Here is a 23840-nt window from a genome sequence, read left to right as displayed (position 1 = left end):
GATTACTTTCGAAACAATTGAAGATTGCTATAATAAACACCATTAGCAAAGCAAAATAATTTCCAACATAGAATTTATGAAGGTAAACAGTACACTTAAAAAAGACAAGAAGCGCTCAAAACATCAATGAAAATTTTATTGACGTGTTCTAAAACAGGAACAATTTGAACTTCTTCATCTGGCTCAGAAAAATTAAAGCAGTAACATTCTATTTATCCCACTTTCAATACTAATTACACATTATTTGCTTCTGTAGCTGTTTTATATCCCCTGTCTTGCAGTTAAGCAGCGACCTAACAACAAAGAAAGAGGTAAAAAAGTCAAAATTGAAAGCAGATTTTCCAGATAAAAAGGTTTCATTTACTGATCTGAAGTTTCCTTTACCTGAAAATTTTGACGCGATCTGTAGTCTCCTCAAACTGTCGAGCTTTGTTTACAGCCACAGATATTACCTAGAAGTAGAGAAATAAATTGGAAATTTAAAAAAACAAAAAAAAAAACATTGGAAAATAACACATGGGATGAAAGCTCGGTAGCTTTCACTTAAAAATTTACACAAAGAAATTTACCCACAGACTGAAAAGTTAAAAGTAACCGGTAGAAATTGAATGTTTATACATTTCAGTTTCAATGGCAAACCTAAATGTTTAAGCACAGCACAATAACTAAACATCCCTATAAGAACCTGGATTTCGCCAAAATTGGACGCAACTAAGATGTACTGATAGATGATTTACCTCATCCGGTATCCCAGCAAGCCTTGCTGCATTAAATCCGTAACTCTTCGGACAGGCGCCTTTCACGAATTTGTACAGGAATGTTATTGTCTCTTTACTTGGATCAGTCTCGTCTTCATTTTCAACCATGCACGCCTAAAATAAGAAAACCTGATTTTGGCAAATGTCATTTGAAAGTCTTAAAATAATCCAGTACTGCTTTGGTTTTCCGTTACCGCGCTCTGATTGGTAAAAAAAAAAAAAGAACTTACGTCCCCTCTTAACCAATCAGATACGTGAGAAAACCCACTCGGTAAAACGTGTCTAATTTAGAGTTGTCATTGGCTCCTTGCGATATGTTCCTCTCTACTGATGGGTCCGTGCCACTGATTCAGTTTTTATTTTAACTCTTTAACTCCCAAGATCTCATTAGTAATTCTCCTTACTGTCTGCCATATAGTTCTTGTGATGTTAGTTTTGAGAATTTGGTACTGGATCAATTAATAATCCCCTAGTTAAGATTTTTCTTTATTCTCATCTCTTATCTGCTTGATGTTGTATTGATATTGAAGGAAAATTCTGTCTTGGTCACTCTCAAAATCGCGGATCACGTAAAATTGAAACACTTCGTCAATAGTATGGGAGGCTAATTTCCGATTTAGCAGCAAAAGACTAGGGATGAGAGGGTAAGGAAATAGAGCGAGCAAAGGAGCAGCCTTGTATATGACCTCTCTTAAGTGTGAAGAGAAAAAGGGGAGGGTTTTCTCGGTTATCTTAAGTAACTCACCATATGCCCTAATCGCACATTCGGGTCAGCGGAGAATTCCTCAACCAGTGAATGATAGTGTGTGGAAAACAGTGTCCTGCATTTGATGTGACGTGAAAGTTCACCAACCACTGCACAAGCAATGGCTGTACCGTCATATGTTGCAGTGCCACGACCGAGTTCATCCACCAGAACAAGGGAATGCCTCGTCGCATGTCGGAGAATGGTTGAAGTCTCGCTCAGTTCGACAAAGAAAGTACTCTCACCTGATTAGAAAAGGGAGAAGAGAGTATAAATTTCAGTTTTTATAAAGAGGATCACCACCTTTCAGACAAAGAAGGATCAGTTCAGGAATATATATGTTGAATTATACACGCAATTTGATTGGTTCCTACTCATGATCTATTGGAGGACAGAGCATAGATGACGTCACCATCAACCACATGTTACTTTTGCTCTTTATTGTGGCTGTGCAGCAAAAGATCACAGATGACGTCAAAATGTGGTAAGAACATCAGTGACACACTGTGCCTCGTGATTCTTTTTTGTTCTTATCACATCTTGACGTCATCTGTGATCTATTACTTAACAGACGTAAGGCAACATGGGATCGATTTGTTAAATCGATAACGACAGAGCAACAATTATCCTATTTTCTGTTGTTTGAAAACAAGTAGTGTTTTGTTATCTTGGTCCGACTTCCAAAACATAGTACAACTTTGGGTTATGAAACTCAAGAAACAGTTTGTGTTCTTGGCTAAGATTGTTTGGTCAGTATGCTTTGATGTTGGCAGCTTCAGAGTTGAGCGGGCAAGACTGGCTCGGGTAGCCGATCAGATCGCAGGTTTTGCCTTATCTTGGCAGGGCTAGCCATAAAATGAAAGATGCAAATACACAGATGGATACTTGTTCCTCCTTCCATATTCCCATAGCTTTTCATAAGGTTTATCTACTATTAATTCGCAGCACCCAGTTGAGTTAATAGAGGCCCCGTGAAAGTACAATGGCCTGTGCCCGAGCACAGAACTACCAGTCTAAAATCCAATACAAAACATTTGTCTATCGTATCTTGAGTTCTCATAAAACTGCATAGAAACTGTGTCTAGGCACGAGCTAAAATGATAGTTTTTTTACAACCTGACAGGATTCTGTCGTGCGCTCCCAGCCTAGTAAAGACTCGATCCACAGGAGAGAGGCGGCACTTCTCAGCTGGAACATAACAGCCCTAAAAGGTGCGGATAGTTTTTAGTAAGGGGAGCCAAAGTTAACCCCCTAAGAGTGACTGGCTTCTAACTTCTCCTTAGAATATCTTCCTTGAATCAAATATAAAGATCATGAGAATAAAGGAATTGATCACCAAATTAAAAAGCTTTTGATTGTCAAAAAAATTCTCCTTGTCAGTGCCAAATGTTTCAACCTCGTTGTTTCAAATCCGAGTCAATCTTCTCAATCCTTTTGCGTCGATCAATTCATAGCTTCAACATTCCCTTCCTTCCCTTCCCCCCCCCCCCCATGCCCCGGCAACCCCCAGGCATTTGAACCTTTTGAAAATGAGTTCTTTCAAATTTCCACACACGGGACCAAAACTGTGTCCAAATGTTGCGCGCAACTGCCGGATCTGATCTTTTTTTTTACAAGAGGTAGGATCAGCAACCGTGATTTTCTTGTAAACCTTTTCTTCTGAGCCATCAGCACTCAAAAGGACCAAAGAACGTTTATCTTCTCTTGCAAATTGTTATTTTGTGGTCTTGTTTACTAGCATAATAGTTGTTTTGCTCGATGCAAATGATCTCTCAAATAATCACCATTTGAGCCATGATAACGATCAGTCCAGCCTGTCTCATCAGCGTTGATTTGCCGCCCATATTAGGCCCAGTAACCAGTACGCAGGTGCTTTGACTGTTGACCGCTGTCTCCTCGCAGTCATTGTCCTAGGGAGAAGATAAGATAATGGAAACTACTCAACATACTGGTTACTTATAGAACTACATATTTTTGTCTTCTTCGTCAAGCTGTGAAGCAGAAAATGGGAATGTGCCACCCAAACGGAAAAAAGGAGTAGAAGAGGAAACACAAAGAAACAAGCAAACAAATACACAAAAGATACTTACATCTTGCATCCCAATCACTGTGTCATTTGGGATAAAATCGCCGCCACTGAACGTGCGTGAAATGCACGGGTGCCGTCCTTCTCGGATTTCCAAGAAGGGCTATTGAAAGAGAGTTAAATCTAAGAGCAGGCTCTCAGTGGCGCTGCAATACGACTGCCGAAGCCCGTGCGTTTCAAGTCGTTGTGCGATATCAGCGCGCGAGAGGTCCACAAGGGCTCAAGCAGGAAAATGGCTCACCCCACACTGACCCCTCACCAACTCGCCTTTTTTTAAGGCCTTAAACTTTCTCGCGAGAAGAGTAACGCTCGTGTCACAATGCTAATAATGGGGTCTAGCTCACACGCCACCTAAAATTATGACCCGAATTTTCCGTCTTCCACAAAACCACAAAACTCCAGATTTTCAGACGGACGTGGACGAAAAAGTCACTATTCGCTCTGAGGAAGGGTGAACACTCGAAATGACAGCTTTAGAAATTCTTCACAGTGGCCAATTTACGTTGTCAACTCAGTTGACAAAACCAAATTATTACAAATTATTACACTCCCCTACTGAGGCAACACCACAGTTTCCTAGAAACGTACCCACTTTATTCTTTTTAATTTCATCCAATCTCAAACCGATGCGATTCTGGGAAATTTCACCAACAAACCCGTGTATTTCATTTTTTCACTTCACGAGATAAAACCATCGGCCTTCTACCCAAAAGTCCCAGAGGGTAAACAGTTGCTCCATTGGATGTTTCTACAATGATCTTAATTACCAGAAGTAATACCTGAAATTCTTCATCAGAAGTCTGCTCGGGAAGAACGATATCAGGTCTACACATCGGACCGTCAGCCTGCGAACTGAAGAATTCACAATGAATTTTGTTATTTTTTTTATGTTTCACGAGAAAGAGCCGACAAAAAATTCAATTTTTAGTACCTGCAGGATGCAAGGCTTATCAGTGAGTCCAATACAGCCAGACACTGTACTGTTTTATCCCACGTCTTGTACCTAAATGGGAAAATCAAGGGAAAAGAAGTTCGCTCTTCAAAGACCAAACTGTGCAACTTAAACGGTTTCCAATATTCCTATTTTCCCGCGCTCCGATCGGTATCCGACGCCTTCCACACATTTTCCCGCGCATTTTTCTAGTATAAACGTTTTCTCGCCAAAAATTCCCCCCCGTTTCTTCTAGACGAAATAAAATGAACATTTATTCCATGTATGAGAAAAAACAAAGCTGAGTTTAATAAGAGTAATTATACTAACTCTTGATCAAATTTGTGAAACACAAGTCTCATAGTGTCTTTCAAAGCTTCCTCTCGTCTTTCCTCGGCTTCCACTAACTCCGCCAGCTTCTCTTCAATCGCTGCTGTCCAGTATCGTTTAAATCCTTTCTTCTGCGACTGCAGGGTGTATTCGTCAGGAATCTTACGGACGGAGTCAGGAATTTCAAGCTGATAACGGTTCTTGGCTGAAATCCAGCAAAAAGGAGCATATGTGTTTCAAAAATGGCTTACAGCGATTAAGAAAATTCAGGTAGACGCGATAGTAAAACGGCTAGCACACTGAACTCTGGGTCAAAATTCTCGCCGGATAATCGTGATGCATTCTTAACAAAACAATATCTTCTCCCAGCACCTTTCTCCACCCAGGAGTACAAACAAATACTGGGGAAATTTTTACGAAAAGCTGGGGCTAGCCTGTGATCAACCAGCATTCGATCCCCCCTAAAGTAGGAAAACCCCTTATGACTGAACGTTAAAAAAGACAGGATAATGTCTGGCGGAGACAGTTTTTAAGTCAGTGTTGCTCATACACTAGAAGAAATGACGGTTTGAAGAGGCTCATACTAAGAGATGCTTTTAAGACGGGAGGTACAACATACACCTCCATGAGCAAACCTATTTCATTTGCAACTCATACAATACATTCAGTCATACCTGAGCCCCAATACGTAGCCTAAAGAAAAGAAAAGAAAAGAAATAAAAATCATAAAAAGGAAAAAACCTGGTAAAATTATCCTCATAACGTTCATATTTAATTTCTAAACCTACGTGTACCTCCTGAAATATTGTCATTGTTAAAAAAAAATTAAGTTGTATCTCGCTTATAGACTAATTTTGGTCTGCAATTCTTCCAAGGATCCGAAGAGCTCTCATCTCTAGGAGATTGGACCGAGTGTATCTCTCGACCCAGACTCTTCTCTGACGTGATGCATACAGGGTGTTGCTACTTACCTTGCAGCCCAGTGTAGCGCATTGTTTCTTAAGGTATTGGTCAAACCAGGTGCGCATGGACTGAATATCTGCTATGGCTTGATCATAATCTGGATCAACCCCTGCCGTTAAAATTGGTGAACAACATTAGAACAATTTGCTTCACGATTTTATATCTCCTGAACAAAGAACACGTTATCCTCACCTGCCTTAGGCAATATAACGCCTTCATTCCTAGCCTTGTTGTGATCAAACGAGTGCTGAAGAAAAGAGAAAAATATTGTTATGAATCAAAGAATCCTAAAATTACAGTGAGAAAGCTTTTCAGTGGAACATAAAACCAAAGAAGAGATAATGACCAGTCAAAATAAAGAGAAATTTCATGAGGACCCAATGAAAACTCAAAATAAGACAAGCACACTGTTTAAAGCGCGGAAAACGCGTTAAAAACTTGCAATTGATTTCAATTTTAGATCTGGTTGGCGCGAGTTTTTCTGGGCCAATCACAGCGCATGGTGAAGGTAAAATTGTGAAATCCTGGATTAGCCTCAATAGTCCTTACGTGAAGATGTAGTCAAACAAGGAAAAACGAAACTCTACAATAAAAGAAACTTTTGGAATTTAAATCACCTTGAAGGCGTGTAAGAGATCGTGCAACTTCGGAAACTGCCCACTAACTTTCGACTGTCCAGCTACAGAGTGAATTAAAAAGAATGAGAAAGAGTTACTTCGTTAGCGCTTTGCACAATTTGTGTGTACAATACAAGCATAAACATCTTAGAGGGTAATTCAATTGGGTGTCGTAAAATTGAGCACAAAGTAATCACGACTGCCAATCACAACAAAGGAAAATATCAAAAGAAGCCAATAAGAACTAAAGGTAAGAACAAGTAATCTACTTAGAACGCGGGAAAACGCGGATGACCAAGAAGCGATTGGTTTTAGTTTTGAATCTGATTGGTTGAGAAAATGGCGCGAGTTTTCTAGGCAAATTATAAAGCGAAGTGAAGCAAAACCGGAGCAATCCCGGGGTTACTATCGACACCCAATTGAAAATTGTCTTTAATTTTGAAACAATAACTTCACAAACCGGTAACGTCCTGTTCTGTGACAACTTGAGTGAGAAGTTTGGAACTGCAAAATAAACAAAGAGTTTTGAGCCTGCGAGTAAAGAGGGCAAGAAAGTTCTTTAGTTGTACAAAGGTAATCTAAATGCATTAGGTTACATGACAATATATCATTCCTGCAGCAGATTTTCACAAAAACACCTTAAAGAAAGAACAGCTCATATCACCTGCAAACCAAAATTCATTTAATATGGAACTCTTTGAACGTGCTTCGTAAAAGTGCAAGTGTGGAAATCAATAAATAAATAAATAAATAAATAAATAAATAAATAATGAATGAATGAATGAATATATACACAAGTAGAAACGATTTACCTGAAAGAACTAGCATGGTCTTTGAACATGGCTGTAATCTCTGTCGCCTTATCAAAACCCTCCAAGATCGTGAGAAAATCATTTATTTTTCGCTTACTGCAGAAGACAGAAATATTAAAAGGATTAAGCAATAGACTTATTACATAATTGGCGGGCTAATTCAGTTCTTTTACATTTAAGTTAAGTAAGCTTTCTAGTCTCAACAACATGTTTAAAAACAGTCGTATTTTAAGTCAAAAAGCGTGGTTTGGAAGGCGAACTGGCATACAGAGGAAAGAAAAATAATCACACTTGCCAATTTTCAATTTAGCGTTGACAATAATCCTTGATTGCTTTGTGTTTGCGTTGTTATTGCTTAACCTCGCTCCATGATGGTTCAGAAAACTTGCGCCACTCTCTTCAACCAATCAGATGCAAAACTAAAATTAATCACGACTTGGTCACCCGCGTTTTCCCGCGCTTTAGGCAGTTTTTTTACTTTGAGTTCTGATTGGCTCTTAACGGAATTTTCTTTCATCCTGATTGGCCGTTGTGATTACTTTGGTTTTGTTTGTTTGACACTCAATCGAAAAGGGCTTAAATAAATACATAAATAAATCTTTAACCAGCACCTGTAAGTGTCTTCATTATAGAGAATTGCTCTATTGGCTGGGTGATTCTTGTCTCGAGGCAAACTCAACGCGTGTATTCTACACAGGGAAGGAAAGAATATATCTTTGTTCACAAAACAGTTCTATACATTGTTTGAAAGACATGTCATTAAGTTTCATACTTTTTTAAGAGTCTTTCCAGATCTGGCAGGGCCTTCAATACATCTTTTGTTTCCGCCATTAAACTTGGGTTAGCCATCAAATCTTCAACAGAATTGAGTCTGTGAAATGGAAAACAAATTGTATTAGAATCTTTGGGATTCTTGTTCTTACCAATAACCTGTTGCTACTGTTACAAATCTTTCGTACTAAACAGCATGAGACGCGATTTATTTTCTTCATGTTACCTAACTCTAAGAGAAATATTTTTCTAAGAGATTCATCAAATGCCTTTAAGAATTTTCAAACAAATTCATCGAACAGCGTGCTCAAAAATCCCGTTCGCAGATTTTATAAAATTCTTTATCTGACTCTCTGACTTGTCTCCCCATAACCCCACACCGCCACTTTTCGCTGAAAGAGAATATAACCGACTGAACAGGCTGCAACAGACGAGTATGTTCCAGGCTCTCTCGGTCGGTGGAGACAAGCGGATCGCCGGCGTGCAACACTTAGTGGTTGTCAGAGCAAACGGAAAAGATACTTTTTTGCCCGCCTGCTATTCAGCTTTTCTCCACTGACCGAGAGAGCCTGGAAGAGGAAACACCAGACCTGTCATTGATGGAAGCCAGGTTGCAGAGAGGTGCGCAAAGCCATTGCTTGAATAAACGTTTACCTGTGTAGAAAACAAAAATATGTCTGAGAAAATCTCCAAAGCTAAGTTCTGAATTAAAATATCGTATTCACTCAGATATGGGCCTCTTATCACTCTCTGAAATTTGGTAAAAGTATAGCGCCGGGAAGCTAGTAGATGATAGCTAAGTTTAGTGAACCCTTTTTCTTACAAGATCTCATTAGTAATTCTCCTTACTGTCTGCCATACAAATCTTATGATGTTGGTTCGGGGAATTTGGTATTTAGTATTCAGTCACTCATGGGAATTAATGGGTTAAGTTACCAACAGCTACTCGAGAAGAACAGAGCTATACTCACAGATATTGCAGAGGAAAAGAGGGTATTAAGACAAATTTTCGGAGTGCTGTTATGACAATAAAGAAAGTTCCAGTGTAATTTTTTGTAAAAAGTGAAAACATATATGTTTTTTTTAATCCTCTGGAAAATCAGAAGCGTATTAAAATTCAAGATCAATGTTTTTCTGTGCTCACCAAAAGGGGTACAACAGTGATCCAGTCTTTCCAGCAAGGTTCCCTCGAGTGAAGCATCAGGCCCAGATGGAATAACGTCTAGGTTTGTTAGAGTGATGTTATCCAGGATCTGTGAATGAGACAGAAAACCTTTACGGTACATGTTTGTGAAATTTCTCACAAAGGAACCTTGCTAACACACAAGCGCTGGGGTTGCCATGGTTTTAATTTAGTTTGTTCTGTGAATGCTCCAGAAAATCCGCGTAAATTGTAAACCAATCAGATTTAAAACTTCAACCAACTCTCATTGGCTCATTGAAACATTTCCCTTTGATCTGATTGGCTGATGTGATTTCGTTGGTGGTGTTTCTTATGCCACTCAATCAAAAATCGCTCTAAATTCTACGTAACTAACGTGTAGAATTGTTCCATGAGACTATGACACTCGGCTAAATTGAACTGTTCAGTGTCGTAACTTAAATTTCATACAACGACTCTGGATTACAATGTCCTCCGTTGAACCTTCCATAAACTTAGGACTTGCAACATAAGCGTAATACGTCAGAGAGGACGTACATTAAGTCCCAAAAAGCAGAGGCAAATTAGCTTCTAAAGACGAGGTTTGACCTTGTTCGGAACGGCGTAAACACGCTAGTTCCGAGAGAAACTGGTACCTTATGCACAGGTACACGATTGCGACAGCTTTTTCATTCTAGAAGTTATGCATACCATGTGTTGCCTCCCTTTCACAAAACTTGAGTTCTGTCCACAGGCAGGAGAATTGTCCAGCGGCAGGTATTCCTAAGTGAGCCAAGTACAAGTGAAATGCTTTCAGTTTGCAGTAAAACACAACTGGACATCCATGTCAGAGCAATTTTCAACTGAGCATTGAATTCTAGATTCCATTGGTTTTGCTTTACTTTGCTCTGTGATTGGTCCAGAAAACTCGCGCCACTCTCTCGACCAATCCGATGCAAACCTAACACCAATCACGACTTGGTCGCCCGCGTTTTCCCGCCCTTTTTGGTCTTCAGGGTATTTTACTTTCTTCCAATGCCGTTGTGATTACTTCGGTTTTGGAGCAAAATGCGCTTTGACATGAATACAGTACCTCAAAATTCCCCATTGATAAGACTTCTCCATCTATCAGGCATTTCTTCAGGTACCTTTATGATTGCAACAGCAAAATAAAATAAAGATTAATATTCCAGAAGGAAAATTGATATCTGAAAAGAACACCAAGAGTGTTAATTCTTTTTGTGTATCATTCAGCTCACCAAATCACAGCACCAAGAGCACTCAAAGCCAATTCACTGCCTTCACCGGGCATTAAACCCAGAGGATCTGCGGCAAACAAAACAAAAATTCTTACATCAGCACGTATCATGTCGTGTGACTATCAACGTAAAATAAGTCTTCCAAAGTCTAATGAATAGAGGGGCTAAGTTTCTGAAGAAATTTTGGTGCTGCGTCGGTGGGAGAGTACACCAGGGTAATTGGCTATTATCAACAAAGTTGATAACGTAAATCGGCCACCGTAAAGAGTTTCAAAGCTGACGGTTAAAGCGTTAGCCCTTCGTCAGAGTGAATGTCTGTTATAGAAGACATTGAGTGATCTTGCTCTGATTAATATCAGAGGATGATATCGAAAACATTACTTCCAATTACTAACAACAGAACATTTCAGGACCTCTGTTATCGAGACTATAACTCCAAACAATTGCCTGTTGCTTCTGCTTGAAAAAACGCGGGAATCTACACCCCCTTTTTTGCTATGAACGAACCGTACGTCAGAGAACGCCTCAATACTTCGCGTGTGTGAAAGGAACTTTTTTTCAGTGATCAGTCTTACCTCCATCAGTCAACTTCTTTAAAACATCTGGCCAACTCTGAAACCCAAAGAGATGTCACATTACCGTACTAAACTTTATGAGAGCCAGAACACTCTTAAACTGGATATAAAGTACACTTGTTTAGAGATCTTTTCCTGAGAATCTCAAATAGAATTCAAGATCAATTTTGCAAGTAAATGACATTACAACGCTGAAGGAATGTCACATAGCTTTGAGCACAATAAATTAATTTCTATATCATTAACCAACCTTCACTGGATTTTCAGTGTTATTCTCGTCATTATTGAAATATTGTTCCTCTGCAAGAACCTTCAGTGTTTTGCCTGCTTCCCAAAACTGTGATCCTATCAAATCATGAGCATCATTATCATGCTGTCATTCAAAATATTTGGTTTGGTTTGCATTTCAAGAAGACTTGCCATCACAAAACTACATTTGAATCATGGGAAAAGATGGAGAACCTACGATGGAGCGTCCCTCTCATCCCCAACAAAAATTCTTTAAACAGCACACACACACACACACCCCCCCCTTCCCCGATCTTGTCTGAAGAAACACTGAGACAATTTGGTAGCAGAAAAAGAAAATAGAAAATTGGGGGGGGGGGGGTGGGGAAGGTTTTTTAAGAGAAGCCAGAGTGGGGTGTCGATGAAATAACAGGTAAGGGAGTTAATTCATCGTCGCCAGTTTTCTCCACACTCGTCAGTATCATCCCATCACGTGGGGACAGCTACAGTACCCCACAGCCTTCCTTCCACTACTCCTTTCCTCATATTTTCCATTTTATCTAATGGTTTTTTCAATAGTTCTTCAAAAGTTTTTCCTACCTTGTGTTAAGTATTCCTTCATAGCAGACATCAATTCATGGTTGAGAACTTGTTGGGTTTTCAATGTTAAACCTCCACGGGGACACAGAACCTTTGAGCAAAAGAAATTCCTCACTGAAATTCTCATGATTTTGAAGTACCAAATGATGACTACCTAACCAATCTTTTTTAGCAGAAGCGTAGGAGAAGGAAAAGCAGTCATATGTTTTACCTTCTATGTGCAAAATAAGTCAGTGAATTGCACTTATCACTAACTTGCAGGTTGCAATGGCGATAGAACTCCTAGCTGTGCTTACAATTAAGCAAATTACACACCTGGACAGGAGTAAAATGGGCCACCAGAGTCCGCAATCGAGAAGACTGACGATCATCTTTGAACTGTCCAATCTAAAAGACAAAAAAAGTGGGAATGTATTAGTCAAAGCCATCTGGAAAAAACTCACACAGAGGATACTAGTTTCATGTATCTATAACAGATAAATCTTACACATAGCTTCTGGACAATTACAGCGTGGTTTATTAGCTGGTGAAGGACATGTTTACTTACATGAAACTTTCCAATGGATGTGTCCACAAAGCAAACACCATAGACACTTTCCCCACCAGAAACATCATCAGAACCCTAAAATATTTAAAAATATATATAATGTACTTATTGACTAAGTAAGAGGGCCAGATATTTAGACTGACCACTGTGAGGTCCATGTGTCATGAACAAGAGCCAAATACATTCATGTTTGGTCTGACCAAACTTAGTCAATAGGCATTTTATCATAATAATTATTATGACTACTACACTGTATGTGCTGGAGAATTTGAACACTTTGTTTCAATTTAAATAGGATGTATATGTATAGCGTACACTAGACAATTTCTACAAATTTTCTACAATAAAAACTTTTCCTTTTTGGCTTCTAGACAAAATAAGAAACACACAATTTGTTCAGAAGTGTGACTCATATTATCATTTGTTGTATTTCAAGTTACAGTCCACAATTTTGATCCATGTTCTTGGAAAACGAAAAAGAACTGTGTGATCTAAAGGCTAGACTGGCTCACATCAAACTGTTCAGCACCACAAATGTCAGCTTTCACTGTGGTTTTCTATAGGATTGCAAGATGGGGTCATATGACTTTTGATCAATTTTTTTATCAAAGGAGATCCAGCATTAACACTCTTTTTAAAGTTTTATCTTTACCTTTTCAGAAATAGCTAAAAGATAGGCAGCACTACTTTCTGTACAATCCCCATCCACAAAACTGTATGTCTTTGTTCCTGCAGAGGTGAACATGACATGTCAGTTATTCTTAAATATGTCAAGAGCAGGAACCGATTAACTCTTAACTTCCACAAGTGATCTCAAAATAAAACTTCTCCTTATAATATCTGTAAATAATCCGGCAAACAAGTAATGGGAATTCTCAAACAGATCAGGTACAGGTAAAAGTTGTGATGTTGATCTGTGTCAAATTCTCATAAGTACTTTACAAGGAAGTGAGTAGCAGTTGGAAGGAAGAGTGAACAATCAGATCTTGAGGAAATCTTTAATTTGCCAGTAAATACCTTTTGTGATTACAGCACATATTTCCCTTTTCACCACTTGATCACTCTTTAAATTTGAGTGAGCTGTAAATAAAATTCAAAAGTTGGATTTTAAGATAGTACACTGAATGGATGAGAATGAGAGAAAAGCCCAAAGGTGATTAACACATAACTTCTCCCTATAATATCCATACATTACACAGCAAACAGGTAATGAGAAAACTCAAACTTATCACTTAGAGGTTGACGTCTTGATCTAACACCAAATTCTTGTAACTAATTTGAAAGGGAATGTGTAATAGCTAGTGGGGAGAATTAACAATCAGATCTCGGGAGTTAAAGAGTTGAGTAAAAAATCAAGAAACAGACATACTTCTCTTGCACCTTTCCTTCATCATCTCTGGAGTTTCTGTTTGCTCTACTCGTGCCACTCTACAATAAAAAAAAAATGCACATTAACCATTTACACCCTAACATCAGTATGCATATTCTCCACACTGTTCTTTATACATTTCTTAAGGTGCTGACAGGGAGAATTTGTTTGCTAATCAAAAGGTTTCTTCCCTGATGACCATTTTCTTTATTCTCATGACCTTAATGTATAATTCAGGAAAGATATTGTAGGGAGAAATTAGATGCTGGTCACTCTTAGGCTTTAAAAGGTTAATATCAGTTGAACAAATAGATATTATGTTGTATGTGTCTGTTCAGTATTATATCACAGATGACGTCAAAATATATGATTCATTGCATTTACATACAGTTTATAGTGCCGCTGACAATATATCTTGGGCGTAGTTTCCCACACCATGTGTATTGCTTGAGTGTTGCCTACAGTTTTTTTTTGCTATTTTTGCTAAGTTAGTTTTAGCAAAGGATTTAAAGCTGTGTAAGAAGCAATAACTTCAAATCATTGCCAGATAGATCCTCATTTGTCATTTGTTGTGATTATCCTGTACAAGAATACAAGGAATCTGGATACATAGAAGTTGTTGTGTCGTATTGGTTTTGCCAAGCATAGCTGGCCCCTACACAAAATATGGTAAGAACAAAAAATGTGGCCCATAGGACACAGCTGAGTGTGTCGCTGATGTGCTTACAACATTTTGATGCCTTCTGTGATCTACTACTGTACAGACCCACAGCAATGTGGGATCAATTTGTTGTTTTACATGATAAGTAAGCAAAAGATTTTTGATAGTGACAACAGTTACACATCTGCCCTCCAATAGATGATAAGAAAGAGCCAATCATATTTAAGCTTATCAAATAATTGATATTCTTTTAGTTTCTTGGAACCTGTGGAGACTAGCTGCCCATCTACAGGAATCATAGACACCTCTGATTACATTGTTTAATGTTTGTGCCAAGGACAGATTCTGTAAAATTTTGAGTAACTCACTTATAGCCTTTCTGAATCAGTGTGTCAGAGTATCGTCCGAAGGCAATTTCAGGAAAACCAGCATGTGCAAAATTACCCTGTAAGAGAAACCAAAAACTCAAACAAATTTATCCAACAACTTGTTGTGAACAACTGATGCAGCTTTGAATCTTTCACTTCCAAGATCTAGAAACCAACTATCCATGCTAAATGCCATATAATTCATACAATTTCAGCTTTGAGAAAATCGAGTTAACCCTTTCACTCATAAGATCTGATAAGTAATTCTCCTTACTGTCTGCTATACAGATCTTATATAGTTAGTTCAGAGAATTTGGTGTAAGATCAACTGATAATCACATAATTGATATTTTTCCTTATTCTCATCACTTGCATGCTTGACATTGTATTGACATTGTGAGGAGAAATTTTGTCTTGGTCACTCATGGGAGGTAAAGTGTTTCCTTTACAAGAGTCAACTTGTAACCTGCAATCCCTCTATGAAGAGAGCTGTCCTGTCCAAGTCTGTTATTTGTGATTTGTAAATACCTTCATATAGATTAATCCAAGTTCTTTCACACCGACTGTGGCATCCATGTTGTACAATTCATAGAATTTGCCAACCTGGAAGGAAAAGAACACCGTCATGAAAAATATTCAAAATTTTAAGTGACTCAGGATCTTTAATTCATTTGCACTTCAGAAGTAATCTGAACGTTGATTTGTAAGGAGGAGCAAAATTTATCTAAAGTTAATTTGTAGGGGCCAGCTACACTTGGCAAAATAAATACAACAACAACTTCTATGCATCCAGATTCCTTGTATTCTTGTACAGGATAATCACAATGAATGACAAATGAGGGTCTATCTGGCGATGATTCGAAGTTATTGCTTCTTACACAACCTAAAATCCTTTGCCAAAACTAACTTGGTAAAAAAAACGGCAAAAATCATGTTAGAAACACTCAAACTATGCACGTGGCATGGGAAACTGCACCCTTGGTATATTGTCAGCGGCACAATAAAGTGTATGTAAACATGACAAATCAAACAATTTATTTTAAGCGACCAGTAAGTGCTGTTGCTTGTACTAAGTTATACTTCAGGATGGAGATAGGCACTGTGGAAGTGAAAGGTCTTGTCCAAGAACACAACAGAGTTACTCAATAAATGCTTGGACCCAGGTCTTTAAATGTCTTCTACCACAGCACAGTGGTTGGCAATATCACACACTGCCCTGAATTTTTAGAACCCTGCCATTGCAGAAAATTGGTCGTTAATCCATGACTTGAATACATTATTTGATGTACAGTTTTAATTTACCTTAAAGAACAGGATGGTGTCAAAGTTGTCACTCTTCAGCTGCCACCATTGCTTCATAGCCTTAGAAGGAAATGAAAAAGTTAAAGCGATTTAGTGTGCCAAAGGTTGAAATTGGTGCTAGCCTACAATCACTAACAAAATTAGCTGACACAGAATCTGTGTGGGCACTTTTAAAGGAAGTATTGCAAAATGAGGTTTAAATTGAAGTGCAGTTCACAAAAACCCTCCCCTCCCCCCATTAAAAGTTTTACAGTCACAAAAGGAAAAAGTGAGACATAGAGGGGGAGGGTCGGGAGAGAGTATTTGTACAAGGGACAGAACTGTTATGATATTCTAGAATATTGAATCTTTAGCGGTCATGTATGAATCCTTTTTTAGTTGATTGTAGTATGAAGTATAGCTGTGTCTTAAAATACATATAATAAGGGAAGCTGTCAAAGCCTTAGGTTCATAGAATCAGAACAAAATTACTTACTGGTGTAGCATCTTTGGAGTTGAGAAAGGATGAGGGAACCTGTGGATTTTCGGAAAATGGAACAATAATCAAGTGCTGGCTGAAGGATGAAAATTCACTGATTAAAATGTTCTAAAAAAGAGTACGTATGTTGTGAAATTCAGCTAAATCATTAAGATTTCACCTGATAAGCAGTAACGCACTTGTTACAACCAAGAGAAAATCTAGATTTTCAAGAATATAAATTTATTACTTTATTTTTCTACTTTTCCAGAGCTGGAATATTACTAGTTTGCAAATTTACATAATTTTTCATACTTTCAAGACCCTTCATAACCTCTTAAAAAAAAATTTTTTTTTTCCAATGATGAAAACAAATTTGCGTTCATGTCTTTCTTTTTTTAGTTATTGATATGGGCTCTACAAATTAATAATTGATGAATTAATAATTATTTATCACACCCTTTATACTTACCAGCAGTGTTCTTGGGTCATATTCTGGATGTATCATTGGCCTTCCCTGTTTATCTCTGTGAAGCACATACATGTGTAAAACATTACTTAAAAATCTTGGAATTATTACCGGTAAAACAATGCTGTTATTGTGAATGTCTTTGTGTGGAAAAACGTTTCGCAATCCCTCCAAAATTTTTCATTCTTCATTTTTAAAACCAGTGTTTCCCTTTCAAGATCTCATTAGTAATTCTCTTTACTATCTGCCATACAATTCTTATGAAGTTAGTTCAGAGAATTTGGTATTAGATCAACTGATAATCCCCTAGTTGATATTTCTCTTTAATCTCATCGCATGTTTGTTTGATATTGTATTGATATTGTAAGGAGAAATTGTATCTTGGTCAATACTCAGATTTAAAGGGTTAATAAACTTACTTTCTCTTGTCTTCCTTTAACCATTCCAGTCTCTCATGTGTATAAGTTCCCACTCCCTCACCATCAGCTGCACTTGCCTTTGGAACTGGGGATGAATTCATCTGAAATCTTGCAAGTGAAACTGCTGCTTTACTAGCAGAACTTGACATCTTTTTTGCTAAAGATCCTGCCAGGACTGAAGGTGATGGAGTACTCAGTAGAGCTTGCTTGCTGACAGCAGGGGTACAGGGAGTTGATGGTGTACTGTTCTTTGTTTTCTTCTGATGTGGAGTAGAAGTACTGCCTCTCTTACGTTTACGAGATGGCTGTTGGTCATATGTGTAATGAGATAAAGGAAATGTGTCAACACGAGAAATTTGTAAAATAGAGTGTTTACAAGTTGACCCACAGTACCCCTCAAGTGTACTGGTAAGCTGACAGCCTCAGCTTTAAGTCAATCCTGGATTCTTGAAAGTATTAATAATTGAGAATCGAGACTCAACACATAAGTTTCAAGTTTCAATTCTCATAATTCAACATCAATTTTCTCAAATTGAGAAACAAGTTTTGGGGAGTTTGCAGAACTTTTCCAAGAAAAAATTCAATTCAAATGTGGAATAATTGAGATGTAGAAAACAATGGACACAAAGCTTCATTTGCACAAGACCCACTGAATAGAGGCATTTTTTTTCTATGGCTTCCATATTCCATGAACTCCAGCCAGGTTTTAATGTTCCAAATGACAAACAAAACATACCCTATCACCCATAAAACAGTTCTATACCATTTAAAATTTGTGTGCAAGAGGGATGGTATGTTTTCTTGCCAAAAACATGACCAGAAAAATAAAAAGAAGACTTCATATGAATTTGTCAAACATAACCAACCATCAACCAGTTTGACTCCTGTGTCAGACTGCCATTAAACATTGTGTACAAGGTCACTTTCATCACTTAAGGAAAAAACACTCTGATTTAATGCATTGTAAAGTACAAGGTGTGAAATTGTGCCCAATACAGGCACCAATGCGACTAAATTTTTCACTTTGGTGACCAAATCCTGAAAATTAGTTGCCAAATTGGAGGGCTCAGAGCAAGAACAATCCCTTGATTTTTCGGCCATTTTTGAAAGTGTCCACATGCCAAAATTCAACTACTTCTGAACACTTTCAAAAATGGCCGAAAAATCAAGGGATCGTTCTTGCTCTGAGCCCTCCAATTGGCGACTAGAATGCTTCATCATAACCTTACTTAGAGATAAAGTGAATTAAATTGGACATCCTAGTGTCCAATTTGTAGCACATTAAAGATCTTTTTCCTAACTTAATTTTGGAGGGTCTATCTAGAATGCTGACAGCGTTAAAAAAAGGTTTTATTTGTCTTTAAAAATGGTGACCAACTTTTTTTGAATTGGCTACCACTTTGAAAAATTTAGGAGCCAAGTGGCTATCAGAAAAAAAAATTAATTTCATGCCCTGAAGTATATTTAATACTTGTGATAAAATGGGATCAGAAAAATGAGTATGCAAAATTGACTGCAGTTCTTACATTTTTAGCAGTGAAAGACTATTTCAATTATATTTTCCAAGTCTCTAATTAAATATTTTATTTTTAACCCTTTGACTCCCATGAGTGACCAAAATAGAACTTCTCCTTACAATATCAGTACAATTTCAAGTGGACAAGTGATGAGAATAAGGAAAAATTTTGATTAGGAGGTTATTGGTTAATCCGTTACCAAATTCTTTGAACTAACATCATAAGAATTGTATGAGAGACAGTAAGGAGAATTTTAATGAGATCTTAGGAGTGAAAGGGTTATTTATACTGAACAAAAAGTAATCTAAAGCTATTTCATCTTAAAATCAAACAAGCATTTGCCTTCACAATGCTGGCTAATTACTGTTATTTGTCAGATTAATCTTTTACTGGAAGATGTCAAAATCAAACATTCAATACCGTTTCTGCAATATCGTCAATGTCCTCCTCAGAATGACTGTCCTCCTCCAACTCATTTTCATCAACTCCACTACTACAGCTCTCGTCATCATCATCATCACCATCTTCGTCAGGCTTGTAATCATCTGTGACAATGTTCAGAAAGTGATACATGTAAATCATACCAAGGTTCATTTATAGTTGGTATTAAGTTAAAATTTTCCCTATGCCACAACCGATCTCAAACATTCAAAGGAGAGCAACACTGACCTTCTGCCACAACTGCCTGGGTTCAATTCTTAGACATTATTAATGATAATGATACATTTATATGGTCCATCCTCCACATAAATATGCTCAAATCTACTTTACAACACTTTGCAGGGGACTTTGGTCGGACTGCATTAAACAGTTTACGATTTTTGAAGGGAAATTCAGCAGAGGCCCCCAATTTAGGAATTTTTGGAAACGAGGACACATCACAACACCAGGAGCTACGTTCTCTACCCTTTGCAAGAAGTGCTTGGGTTTTCAAAAGCTAGCATTTTGAGTGTTAGCCCTTTATCAGTCAGAGTGAATAGTCTTTACTCAGAACCCTTCCTCACAGCAAGGATACTATGTAACCTTTTAACTCTCAAGATCTGATTGTTAATTCTCCCCTCCAACTGCTACATATTTTCTTGTAAATTAGTTATGAGAACTTGGTGCTAGATCAAGATAGCAGTTTCTATCTGATAAGTTTGAATATTCTCATTACCTGTTTGCTAAATAATGTATGGATATTATAGGGAGAAGTTTCAGGTTAATCACCTATGGGATCCTTTCAAATATTTCACACTCCCCTTGTCCCCTAGACTACTACCTCATGTAACACATATCACCACATACCTGCTGAGTCTTCTGAACCCGACTCTATAATGCGTCTTTTCTTTACTTTTTTATTCTTTGTGGCAGCTTTCCTTCGGGGCCGTTTGCTGTTGTACTGTGTGCAAATGTCAAGGAGCAGAAATATGCAGAGAAACAATTACCATCACTCATTATTTTCTTTTGAACTTTGATACTTTTTAACCTTTTAACTCCCATAAGTGACCAACACAGAATTTCTCCTTACAATATCAATACAATATCATGCAGACAAGTAATGAGAATAAAAAAAAATATCAATTTGGGGATTATTAGATCATTCAATACCAAATTCTCTGAACTAATATTATAAGAATTGTGACATGACACTAAGGAGAATTACAAATTTGATCTGGGAGTTAAAAGGTTAAGGCAAATTTTAAACTTGTGTGATTCCAACCTGTTTTCAATTTAAACCACAACAAAAATCTCTAGAGAAATTGGTTAAACCTCTACACCCTAACATCAGTAAACACATTCTCCATACTATTTACATTTACCAAGGTACTGACAAGGAGAATTTGTTGAACAATCAAGAGCTTTTTACTTGGTGATCATTTTCTTTATTCTCATGACCTTAATGTGTGATTCAGGGGTGTTATTGTAAGGAGAAATTAAATTCTTGTCACTCTTGAGGATCAAAGTGTAAAAACCACAGCTGTTTCCAATTGAAATAGTTGATCCCATGAGAAATGACCTCAGAACTCTGTAACAAAAATTTAGGTACCATTCTTTTACCTTCCTTCCTGTAACCTCATCATCATCATCTTTCTCGTCACTAGCATCATTTCTGGAACTTCCTCCACTGTTTTTCCTCTTCTGTCCGCTTGATTCTTTCTTGGGGCTCTCATCATCTGTTAACATTGTTTCATCACAAGGGTCTTCTCCATTCTCTTCCTCATCAGAAGGTAAACAGTTGACAAGTTCCTTTCGCTGTTCCAGTGTGAGAGACAAGGCATCCTCAGCTTGCTGCACTGCATTCTTTATGTTGGGATCTATCACACGATTGTTTTGATCTTTTGAAAATTGTTTCATTTGCCTGGCAGAAATGAAAGAGTTTAAAAAAGATCATCTAACAATCAGTAGCTCCATAATTTATCAACACACACTGGTTTTTTTAATTAAAAAAAAAAGATTAACAGAGATTAACCAAGATTTTTAAGAAGATCCCAGGCAGCGAGTCAGTTACAAACAGCCTCATTTTGCCCTTTTTTTTGTAAGAAGTATTAATAAATGCAACAGAAATATAAAACTGTGGTTTAACAGGAAAATTAACTCAAACACTTAGGGACATTTTTGAGATTGATTTATTGAAATAGGATAAAACACAACTTTCAATACATATTAAAAATGTTTTCAGGGTCAAATTAGAAAAAGTGTTCAACCTCAGCTCCAAACTTAGACATTCTTATAAAAAAAAAAAAATGCATTAGTATTGTATACCAGTACTTTGAATCCCAGTATCCAGTTTGTATGTTATTTCTGAGATTGTCTGATGACTTGGTTTTATCAACTAAGTTGATGCTATAAATTGGCCCACGTACAGTTTCTAAAGCTCAAATTTCAAGGATTAACCCTTTGTCAGAGCATGCAGAGGAATTGTGGGTTGTGTGTGGTTTATACACAGAAAGATGGAGCTGCACTGTTGGTGGGTATATTGAAACATAACAAACACAAGGATAAATTAGTGGAAAGAAAAGTATCCATGGATACCCTGGGGATTAAGAGTGCCAAGTTGCAAGATAAATTTTTTTTTGAGAGTTTCATGGCTTTCCAGACTGCCTAGATGTAGGAAAAAGCCACAGTCTGCCTCACATTGCTTAGAATGATTGGTATTGTCTGTTTTTTAATCCTTGATCAAGAATTCAATGTTAAATCGAAACTCATCCAGCACCTCCCAGATGACACAAAATTTAATTTTTTCCACCCTTTAGAACCTTAAATCAGAGCATTTTAAATTTCTTATGATTTGGTTTGAATAGAAACGTAATTCTTTACAATCATTCCATCAACATTTGAAAAATGAAAGAAAACTTATTTTGGGATCACACTTAGCTTTGGAAACCCGCGTTCTTCTTTTCAAAGCCTAACAATGTGCAGAAGTTTTGGGTAAACAAAGGCCATTGTTTAGCTGAAGTTACAAGACACAGGAGACAATGTAGATGATCGCTAAGCTTACAATCTTTCAGACAGGTAACAAGAAAAACAATCTGAACAGTTGACGTAAATACTTCGAAATTAATATCCGATTCAAACTTTCCTTAACAAAAGCGCTATTGAACTTAAATTGTTACGCAATGATCGCATGATATAACTAACCAAATCGAACTTTCGAAAGATCAGGGAGCGTGTAAATAAATTACCTTCGCTTTACCCAAGCTCGACTCGGAGGGTCTCCAAAAAACTGAACATGGCACTTATCTCCTCGTTCGTAAACTCTCTGCGTAGGATGATCACAGATCAAACTTGGCCACCAGGGGTGCCCTTCGAGTTTCGCCCATACAATTCCACATTGTTCAATCTTCACCAAGCCAGATTCCCCGCTCAAATCTTTCTGCGTCCTCGAAGCTTTCGGCGTGTTTGGTGATGTCGATTTCTTATCGTTGATTGGCGAAAACCCCTGCGCGCTTTCCTTTGGCGAATGATTCTTCTTTTTATCTGCTGTATCACCGCAAACAGGAGACGAAGGCTTCTTCGATTTTGGAGTGAAATACGAAAACAGAGTCGCCATGTTTACACTCTCACGTGAAGAATTTTCCCGCGCTTCTCTACAGAATCAGTGCGCATGCACTCGCATGCATAATATTTTACTTGTTCCCAGATTCTCAATCGGCCATAAAAGATTGAGAAGAAAGAGACGAACCAAGGGAATTGGAGAGTAGAGTGGGCGAGGCAGGGGGGGGTGAAGAAATGGGGAAAACCAGTCGATGAAGTCTGATTAAGGACGAGTTTGGTACATCTGATTGTCGCGCACAGATCAAATTGTTCTGCCAGTCAACAACTATCAGCTTGCGCGTAATTTCACGCTATCTCAGTTTAAATGAAAACGCTAATTTTCCTTTTGTGATACCCTAAGTTAATGATCCGCAATTTCAAGTGAGTCAGTATGATCTTAGGGTCATACGCTTTTTTGGAAAAAAAAAAAGAATTAGTCTATTTTCCTTTCTTTTCTGTCTATCATTAATCTATTTCTTCACTTTGGGTTTTTGTTTTAGCTTTTGTTCTTTGAAGGGGGAGGGGGGGGGGGAATTGGCTGACTGACCCAACCACCCACTTTCAAGAGAGGAATGGCGATTGGAAACCAAGCATTTCTTGGGTATGGCCTCAATTTGCACTAGGGGTGAAAAGGATGTTTAAAAAAGCTTTTAACTCCCATGAGTGACAAGGACAGAATTTCTCTTTACAATGTCATTACAACATTGGGCAGACAAGTGATGAGAATAAAGAAAAATATCAATTAGCAAATTATAAGTTGATCCAATACCAAATTCTCTCAACTAGTACCATGGGGATTATATGAATGATGGTAAGGAGAATTATTAATGAAACTTAAGGGGTGAAAGAGTCGTTTAAATAAGGAAGTAGTAGGCAGGCCTCATCAAAGGAGGGTCTT

General features: G+C 37.7%; 1 protein-coding gene across 1 annotated transcript; it reads right to left on the bottom strand.

Moving 5' to 3' along the window:
• Positions 1-114: 114 nt before the first annotated feature.
• On the bottom strand, positions 115-22980 carry LOC131785567 (DNA mismatch repair protein Msh6). The gene is made up of 41 exons (XM_059102478.2): positions 22591-22980; positions 20966-21266; positions 20213-20306; positions 19346-19470; positions 17409-17713; positions 16993-17047; positions 16539-16577; positions 16064-16123; positions 15290-15364; positions 14762-14838; positions 13733-13791; positions 13381-13443; positions 13016-13092; positions 12364-12438; positions 12132-12203; positions 11817-11907; positions 11239-11333; positions 10989-11025; positions 10414-10480; positions 10248-10302; positions 9866-9937; positions 9158-9266; positions 8604-8667; positions 8015-8113; positions 7854-7931; positions 7243-7338; positions 6891-6934; positions 6431-6492; positions 6006-6060; positions 5822-5922; positions 5525-5543; positions 4851-5055; positions 4521-4592; positions 4369-4441; positions 3594-3692; positions 3288-3413; positions 2620-2707; positions 1504-1748; positions 738-872; positions 385-452; positions 115-293 (listed from the first exon to the last, which is right to left on the bottom strand). Exons 1-41 carry the CDS (start codon positions 22956-22958, stop codon positions 230-232), a joined length of 4164 nt encoding a protein of 1387 aa, XP_058958461.2. The 5' UTR covers positions 22959-22980; the 3' UTR covers positions 115-229.
• Between the last annotated feature and the right edge of the window lie 860 nt (positions 22981-23840).

The sequence above is a fragment of the Pocillopora verrucosa genome, chromosome 5, assembly GCF_036669915.1.
Source record: "Pocillopora verrucosa isolate sample1 chromosome 5, ASM3666991v2, whole genome shotgun sequence".
In the NCBI taxonomy this organism is placed as follows: Eukaryota; Metazoa; Cnidaria; class Anthozoa; order Scleractinia; family Pocilloporidae; genus Pocillopora; species Pocillopora verrucosa.
This window is presented reverse-complemented; position numbering and strand designations above follow the sequence as displayed.

Excerpts from the sequence above, each read along its gene's own strand:
- LOC131785567 (XM_059102478.2), bottom strand. The coding sequence starts at position 22,958 with ATGGCGACTCTGTTTTCGTATTTCACTCCAAAATCGAAGAAGCCTTCG. Across the intron at positions 16,578-16,992 it reads ATGACCCAAGAACACTGCTG|GTTCCCTCATCCTTTCTCAA; the intron begins GTAAGTATAAAG and ends GAAAATCCACAG. Across the intron at positions 6,935-7,242 it reads GACCATGCTAGTTCTTTCAG|TTCCAAACTTCTCACTCAAG; the intron begins GTAAATCGTTTC and ends TTTATTTTGCAG.